Source organism: Adiantum capillus-veneris, chromosome 2 (genome assembly GCF_014529385.1).
Source record: "Adiantum capillus-veneris isolate H3 chromosome 2, ASM1452938v2, whole genome shotgun sequence".
Classification (NCBI taxonomy): Eukaryota; Viridiplantae; Streptophyta; class Polypodiopsida; order Polypodiales; family Pteridaceae; genus Adiantum; species Adiantum capillus-veneris.
Window position 1 is genome coordinate 180,470,937 of NC_140932.1, and position 9,399 is coordinate 180,480,335.

A 9,399-nucleotide genomic window follows, 5' to 3' on the forward strand; every position below is an offset into this window, starting at 1 on the left:
TTCTCCAAGATTGTTGAGAATTGGAGAGCCTACACCAACACTCTTGGCTATAGAATGCAAATCCAACCAAGAGCCATGCCTCAATGCTTAAGCTTGCCATTTTCTCCATCTTCATTGCTATGGTATTATGTATGCTAGCAAGAAGAGTGATGATAAGTGCGGAACTCTTTCTTTCTCCTACAAATGTTTCTTCTTCCTCTTCCCTACCCTCATTCTCTGCTAGCTCTCTCAACCTTTGAAGGTGTTTGAGGCCTTGGGATAGAGCTTTTTGCAAAGTCTATGTTATTCTCGTGGTGCATGAAGCTTCCTATATTCATTGAATCATCCACGTCACAAGGAACACAAACATTATATTGTATGAAATCTCCCTTGATGGGAGAACCTATAATACAAAAGCCTATTGGAAGGGGGACTGGCTCCACATAAATCCGGCCCTCGACTGTTGTCAAGTTCTCTAAAATCCCTCCCTTGCAAAAGGATTGTTCTTGTCGAGTTAATTAAGTACTATGATTATGTTGCTACTATCAATTAAGTTCACCCTCTATGTTCTCAAACTAGTCTCACAAAAATGCTCTCTTTAATTCTCCCAATTCCTCTATTCTCACAGTTCATAGGCCATTTCCATTACACTATGTAACATTTAATGGCCTAGTAACTTGTGTGTAGCGGAAAATAGCATGAACATAGTGAGCATTTCATTAGAATACATTCCTAATGAGATTAACAAGAGTGCTTGGGTGGATAAAGCAACAAAAAGCATACACCTAGTTAGATAGCATGAACAATACTTCAAAAGAGACAAACTAAGCAATTGACAACAGTTGAGGACCGGATTTGCATGGAGCCGGTCCCCCCTCCAAAAGGCTTTGTATTATGGTTTCTCCCATCAAAAGAGACATTTTACAATACAGTTTCTTGTGTTCCTTCAATACTAGCTAGTGCAATGAAGATGGAAAATTCATGCACTAAGCAAAACACTTTCAAACACAACATCAATTCCCTCACGGTCTCAGACCCAAGACCTCACACACCTTCAAAGATGGTGAGAGCTAGCGGGGTATGAGAGTATATTGAGAGGAAGAAGGAGTATTCTTACGAGAAAGATGTACATCTCCTCACATAATCAGTCATATTAGCATAGCTTAGCTTAGTACTTAGCATGGTACAGGAGATGAGCATGCATTGAATCTTGGCTCTTGGTTGGATTTGCATCACAAAGCCAAGAGTTGTTGGTGTAGGCCTCCCTTCTCACAAGCTTGGAGTAGGTGATAAGCTTTCCTTTAAAGCTTGAGAAGGAGAGAGAGTCTTCTTTATTTCACACATGAGCTAGTGTGAGTGTGTACGTGATAATGCCTTTGAAAAATCAGCCCCCCTCTCTCTCTTGGTCGACCCCTCTTACTATTTGCTCTTGCTAGCATCCTATTGGACCTCCCCAGGCTTAGCCAATGGTAATTAAGCAGCATAAGTGATAGCCTTCTGACATGTGTCCCCCTTTCCCCTTTTGTGAGAGCTTTAGGTAATTTTTTAATTCAACTAAACTCTCATTGGACCCCTTTGCCTCCACGCCAATAGGAATCGGGCAAGCCATTGGGCTGCTGAATGCTCATTGGTCCCCTTGGGAGACTATCCAATAGTCTTCTAGAGAGCTTAATTATTATTGGTTCTTTAATTAAGTGTTTTTTTAATTAATTAAACTAGATTTACTCTAGCCTAATTCTCATTGGTCCACCTCCAAGGCCATCCAATAGGAATTGGGTACACCTTGTGGGCATCTAGGCTAGGGAGCTGACATGTGTCCCTCATTCCCTTTGTGTAAAGGGAGCTTGTGTGTGTGTGTGAGTTTCTCTCTCATCTCCTACTTGCAAGGCTCGCCCCCTCCTATGTAGGGATTGCTAAAGACTTTTGGGATGCACACAAAGCATCCAATTCCCCCAATGTTTGACCTTTGGACACAACCTTTGACTTTTGGAACCTTAGCATTTTGGAAGTCTTAATGGGCTGAACCTTAGGGTCTTTTAAGCCCATTTTTGCACATGGATCTTTTACAGATGGCCCCCCCCTTTGGATCCCTATTGTGGCCGGTCTGCTAGCTTAACCAATATTCTAACTTTTTCTCCCCTGGCACTTCCCCATATTAAATGATCAATTTAACATGAGAAAATCATTTAGAAGAATTAGATATTGATTATTGCTCAGACTATAGAACAAGCATCATTTTAAGACTAAAACAGACTATGGAGACTGAGAAAACCTAGAGAGTTTAAATAAAATTTCACAAAAAAAATAATCGACGTATTTGCTTGATACATTGATCAAATATTTACATCTACAATATCTTCCAACCTACTAGAGTTTTCCTTTACACATTCTTTGATAAACTCTTTCTACATTATATCAAGGATCCAATATCATTAATTCTCCTCTGGGTTTCTAGGATAAGAAAAGGTGAAAGCTGATCAGTGACAGTACCATTAAAACACCCCTCCACTATAGCTTTTTGCAGGTCTACTAAGACAGCCCTCTGTGCATGCTTTGCTCGGAGAGCCACCTTGTCGAAAAGGTGGCAGCAAATATCTCGGCTTCCCTTCAGAACCTTGAATGCAATCAAGGGATATCGGATCATTTGCATGTGGAGCTCGTTGGCCTCTTCTGTTGTGCACATGTACCGTTCTTGCAAGAAGAAGATCTTTGTTGTCCTCAAAACAAAACAAATTTCTTCTGTGATAGGTGCATCCAGTAAAGCTAGGTACCTGTAAAAACCATTGGAAAAGTATCTCTGAAAATAGGACAGGTTTCCAATCTGTATTGCTTGACCATTCTCTGAATCCTCTTGTGATACAGCATATGTGTGCTGAATAACACGAGTCAACATCCGATCCAAAAAGGGCAAAGTGCAAAGAACAAGATTTGTTGCAGTTATCTCTCTGTTATTTAGGTAATGAAAACTAGCCACTGGTGACAGATTCTCCATTAGAGTACGAATTTGCATTCTCGAATAACGAAGAAGACTCCACAGAAGGTCGAAATCCATCCGCGGCGATCCACTCTCCGTAACATCAACCATTAGAAGCGTTGAGTCTTTGACATGTATATTTGTGTGCCTTGATCCACTCTCCGTAACATCATCATCCGCAATTAGAGTACGAATTTGCATTCTCGAATAATGAAGAAGACTCCGCAGAAGGTCGAAATCCATATGAGGCGATCCACTCTCCGTAACATCAACCATTAGAACCAAAGGCTCTTATTCTTCTATCTAATCACACAACCCACCACGTGGCGCCGCTTCAATGGCCAAAAAAGAGGCCATGAAAAGCGTAATGAAAAGCAGTAACAAGGAAAAAAACACCGCGCCGTCGATCGCAGCTTGACGAAAGCAGTGGAGCAAGTTGGGCGAGAGAGAGAGAGAGAGAGAGAGAGAGAGAGAGAGAGAGAGAGAGAGAGAGAGAGAGAGAGAGAGAGAGAGAGAGAGAGAGAGAGAGAGAGAGAGAGAGAGAGAGAGAGAGAGAGAGAGAGAGAGAGGCTTCTGCGTTTTTTTCTCTCAGCTCAGCCCTTCCCGCGGCTGTGGAACATTCCCCTCGCGCTCTGCCTGCCTTGAGATTCAAGTCGTAGAGAGTCTCCTACAATATGGCGCTCCTGGCAGCACTGAAGCCGCTGGCTTGATTACTTGAGGATAACCATCATAAGCTTTGGTGTGATCGATCCTCCTAAACTTTTCTGGCCTGGTGTCCACTTTGACGTTTACTCGTTCCATTTCTTTTGCCTATGTCGCCAACAACATGAAAAGGGGAGAATTTGAGATGCTGTCAGAGAGAGGGACGTAGATTGCGTATAAAAAGAGTGCAACAGGAGAGGGAGAAGAAGCAGTTGCTTGCGCTCTTAGCAGAGTGTGTGAGGGGATTAGTGGCAGAGAGCTCAATGTCGAGGGAAAGGCATTGGGGAGTGCAATTCATGGTTCCATGAGCCGTTGGCTTTAGTAGCATTCCTCCAGATATGTTTATAGCCTATCTAACTAGTCTTGCTTGGTGGGCCTTGCGATATAACATCTATAGAATAATCATGCAGCACCTGCCAATTGCAATCGAATCCACCTCATTGAACTTAGGGTCTAGAAGCCAGTACTGAAGGACATTAGAAGCCACTACTAAGGACATTTATATTGTTACCCGCGTTCATCTTCATTTCAACTTTTGCAATGTCAGTTTGATAGTACAACTTATTCAAGGCAAGGTTGTTATAGTGTTGGACGTCTCATTTGTGAGTAGAGATTAGTTATCGTAGTAGAATTGTTGATGCAGTCTTGCACATGAGCTTCATCTATAATACATGCACCCAAGGTACAATTGATTTCATCTATGGCTGGTTTTCTTTCACGAATAATGGTCAAGAACTGAAGAAATTTAGGGTCTCTTGCATGCCTTACAGAGCATGACATCTTGTACAAAATTGTATGTATCCAGTGAACCGAGCTCGTGATATGGCATGTGTTACAAAGCTCCCGTGCGTGACTACAAACTGGGGATAGTTGGGCAAGATCACCGAGCAAGAGAACACATTTGTTGCTGAAGGGATCTGCCAATGTACTGCTTGTTACGTTGACATTTTTTCTTACGATAAGGTCAAAAGTCATTTGGGTTAACATGAGTAGCTCGTCTATAATTATAATATCTGCCTCTTTCATGTACAAATATTTCTCATCGGTCTCATGAATAGAGAGGGGATACTATTGATTCATGATTGGTATCTTGAACTCGTAATGGACTGTAGATGCAATGCTGCTAAGTCTTGTTGTTGCCGTTCTGATGGCAAAGCGCCCAACAATAATACAAAATTCGGGGCAGCAGGAGTGTCTATTTCATTTGTCTGTGGATCTCAGTTATCTCTATATATGCGAGGTATGCCGTCGTGTAGGAAGGACATATTTCTAGATTGTGAGCAAAGATGTCATATAGCATGGTCCAATCTTTATACAATACAGTAATTTCAAATCATGACCTAGCATATGGATGACAAGCTAGTTTCAAGTTGGCTACAGTTTTCTCCCTAGCTTATTGACGCTTGGACCATAATCTTCTAGGTCTTCATAACTTCATACTGACACCTAGTGTTGGAGAAACGAGGACATATATAGTATGGCATCAATTATTTAGACACCTAGCTGTATGATATCAATTATTTAGAGCTTAAGTAAAGATGCACAAGGTGAATCTCTACTATGATACACCACATGCATTCACTTCTTGTGTATTCACTATTGTAATACATGAGATGCATTGGCTAGCAATCGTTTGCAAAGAGTTGCGTGTGTAACTAACATGTGCAGATGTCGATCGACATCGAGTGTATTTTTTTGAAAACAAGATCCAAATAAACCGAAGCAAAGGCAGTAATGCAAAAAATACTAAAACAAGAAAATAAATAATGCATGAATGAACTGCAACAAAAAATGAGGTGCTTTACTTACCTGTAATGTTGTATTGCTGCTTTTCGATTGTCAAATATATAGGCCGATATTTGAGTCAAGCTACAAAAAAGCAATGTGAATAGTTAAACATATCATCTTGCAATGAAACATCACAGACTGAAAGTGCAAAGTACATAGTGCACGTCATACAGAGGTGCCATACAAAGGTATGGTGGAGAGTTGGCACTGTGGTCTCTCCAAAAAATTATAAGAAACGGAAGTCGTGCCCTGCCCGGTAGCGTTTATGTGTTGCGCCAAGCAAATGCATGCTCATGAAAAATTGGATGCAGATAACGGACCTTGCAGTGTTGTTGAGCTGGAGTTGCGCTTGTGTAATTGGAACGTGCAGTGTTGTGAATATATGTCCTCCCTGCCATACACAAAACACGTAGATGTAACTTTATGTTCTATGTCCACTGATCAATATTACCTTCTCTCTCTCTCTCTCTCTCTCTCTCTCTCTCTCTCTCTCTCTCTCTCTCTCTCTCTCTCTCTCTCTCTCTCTCTCTCTCTCTCTCTCTCTCTCTCTCTCTCTCTCTGTTGTAAGCTGTTTCAGTCAGCTATTATATCTTCTTGCCTCCTTAGCAATCATGTCTCCTTGCCTCCTTATTGACTAACCTGGGTTACGTATCATGCTTCCTAGAGGTCGGTGCTCCCATCTGTAATCAAAGGATGCAACTTGAAGGCTGTTTAGGTGCGATCCCTCCAAAAGATGAAGAAGCCAGTGCTTATGACAAAGGTATTAGTAGTTTTGTTAATGATACAATTGAGGTGGTGGCATGAAGCCTGCGAGAAATCTAGCCCTTTTTTGCATACCACTAGATTCCATATGTTCAGTCCCATTGATGTCACCCGCCTGCACCACCCCATGCGGCCAACTCTCCTTCTCAAGCCCTTGTGGCCCTCCAATCCGCAGCATCCCAGCCAACCCTCCTCAAATTTTTGTCGATGTAATGGATCTTATATGCTAAGCCAGTAAGAGATGCAAACAAAGTTGTCTCATCTCTACAAGAAAACTGAGATAAGATGCAGCATTATGAGGAATGTATTTGCACAAGAGGCCGCTTGGCACGCAACATGTATGATATATTGAGTGTATAACTGAATAAAATAGTTTTTGAATCTTGAGGTTGCAAAATGCATTCAACAATAGACAAACCTTGTCTTCTTGACGCTAAAATTGGTTCCGTACTCAGACAATATATTAAGAGTCGCATGCCCTGCGCCACTATGGAATGTTAAGTCGTTGTTGGCAATAATTTCACTCGGTCCGTTCGGTATACTATAGCTGCTTTATAGAGTTTCTACCTTGACCGTCTGCTGCACAAAAGACCTTTGAGAATATGTGAATAGATTTTCACACACCACCCTAGAATAGCATACCAAACCGATGTCTGCCATCTGCAGCCATCTGAACTTGATCCGAGAGCTACTGCATACATGGAAATGAATCGTGGTTATTGGCAAGAAGGGAGCTCTGAAGCAGTAACTATTGTGCGTTCAAACCCACACCACCAGCATTCCCTACTTCGTATGCAGTTGCTGAAGAGCAACACTGCAGTATATTGTTGTTGCTAATCTCAACTGCGCCCGCATTGGCTGCCGCCTACACGTGGTTTAGCAAGAGAAGCTCTTTACAAGCAGCAATAGTGGCCATATTGTCTGTAAAGTTTCTGCTATCCCACCCAGTTGTTGAATGGGCAGCAGTTTGAACTGCTGTTGGATGCTAATAGGGGTATACCTGTCTCCAAAAATGCCAATACTCCGCAGGCCTTGTTCTTCGCCTTCTCTAGCATCAAATCTCATTATGTGGATTAAAAAAGGATTAGCTTCCGCTTCTGCTCTTTGACTATTCTTTTGATCCTGGTTGTCGGACGAAATATCTCATCTTTGAGAGTGCTTATCATGCAGTCTGCAAGCATCCGAAGTAACCTCCAGCTTGATCTGCGAAATATTATAACCAGACTTTGAAAGGTCTCCGGTACTCCTTTAATCCGGTTCTACTCGGCTTGCTGTGCATGGTGCATGGGCAAACTGCGCGGAAAACAATTGGTGTGAATCTTGAGAATTAGGCATGGGACCTGCTACATATCATTTCCATGAACATTGAAGGATGGCCGAGGGCACAAGGTTGTTGAATCTGCATGAGCTTTAATTGGAGCGGCATAATGCTGGTCATAACTAGTGTGCTTGCAGAAACGAGTTGAGTAAGGTGTAGTTGAAGCTGGACATACTGTTCAGGTGGCCACTGGGTCTTATTGCATACAAAGCTGCTATGATCGCTATGCGGGGAAGGTGCAGGTAGGCTTATAATTAGGTATTGAGGCTTCACTGCAAAAGAAGGCCGAATCAATATGCCGATGGGGCAAACAGTGACATTGTCGACCCTTGTACTGCTGGAATGAATAGGGAGGAGCTTGGCCTATAGACTCTCTCCCCCACTCACGCTGTCTGTCTCCTGTTTGCTGAGCGCGCAGTTGGAAGATGCCAAGGGCCGTCAGCAGGTGGGGGCACAACAAGAGGTCGCGCAGTGGGTGCTCACTGAGAGTTCAGAAGCCCGCACAGCACACGATATATAGCATTGCCTACTTGGATCCATCTCCGAACCGTTGCGCCTTTGTGAACCTCTGTCTTCAAACTGCTGCCTTTCTGGAACTGCTCTCGAACTGCTGCCTCTGCGAACCTGCTTTTGATGCATTGCTGCTTTTATTTTCACGACAACGTTTTTTATTAACAGCTTTTCACGCCCTTGTCTTTTTACTTTAATTTGAGCTCTGCCACGTGGTCGATTCTACGACCAGATAGAGAAAAAAGTTCCTTTGGCTCACCAAATAAAAATTTAATGAGGCAAGCAATTCGGAACGATTTGCAAAAAAAATACAAAACATCTTTCATGATCAATTCAACACAAAATATGGTGTCCACGAGAGTTGGTTAATGTTAGCTCCAAGGAGATGCAACAACATTGCAGTGGATGTCAAGTAGTAAATCATGCAGGTGCCTACGCTGCCGATCAGGATCAAAAGAATAGTCAAAGAGAAGAAGCAGAATCTGATTCTTTTTTCCACACAAAGAGATTTGATGTTGGAGAAGCTGACGAACACGGGCTTTGGAGTAATGGCATTTTTGGAGACATGCATTCCAATATGTCAACACCTATTAGCCTCTAGAAGCAGTTCACTGCTGCCCATTCAACAACTAGGTGGGATTGCGGAAACTCTATAGACAATATGGTCAATATTGCGGCATGTAAAGATCTTCTCTTGCTAATAACCATGATTTGGTGGCGAATCCTATGAGCAAAGGTCCATGTGTGCAGTAGCTATCAGATCAATTTCAGATGGTTGTAGATGACAAACATCAGTTTGGTATTGTAGCCAACACAAACCCTCATTTTCCCTTGAAGGAAAGCTACTCCAGGGCGGGGAGTGATAATCTATCCATATCTTCTTAAAGCTCTTTTGTGCAACAGGCGATTGAGATAGAAACTCCATATAACAACTATAGTATACCGAACAATCGAGTGCAATTATCACCAACAACAACTGAGCAATGACTTAACATTCCATAGCGCAAGGCATACTGCTGTTAATATATTGACATCTGAGTGCAAAACCAATTTCAACGTCAAGAATTGTACAGAGTTTATCTACTCTCGAACACATTTTGCAACCTCAAGATTCAGAAATTATTTTATTTAGTTACACACTCAATATATCATATATGTTGGGTGCCAAGCGTCCTCTTCTTCAAATACATTCCTCATGGTGCTGCATCTTATCTCGGTTTTCTTGTAGAGATGAGTGAGCTTTCTTTGCATCTCTTATTGGTTTAGCATATAAGATCCATTACATCGGCAAAAATTCAAGGGGGGTTGTCTGGACAGAGGGACTGGTTGGAGTGTTGTGGATTGGAGGCCACCAGGGCTTGAGAAG

General features: G+C 42.3%; 1 protein-coding gene across 1 annotated transcript; it reads right to left on the reverse strand.

The window, feature by feature from the left end:
- Window positions 1-2,389: 2,389 nt before the first annotated feature.
- LOC147464173 (uncharacterized) lies at window positions 2,390-3,208 on the reverse strand. Its single transcript, XM_086482721.1, has one exon. It carries the CDS (start codon window positions 3,194-3,196, stop codon window positions 2,390-2,392), a length of 807 nt encoding a protein of 268 aa, XP_086338847.1. The 5' UTR covers window positions 3,197-3,208.
- Between the last annotated feature and the right edge of the window lie 6,191 nt (window positions 3,209-9,399).

Bases quoted from the DNA above. Each gene is read 5' to 3' on its own strand.
- LOC147464173 (XM_086482721.1), bottom strand. From the start codon at position 3,196: ATGGATTTCGACCTTCTGCGGAGTCTTCTTCATTATTCGAGAATGCAA.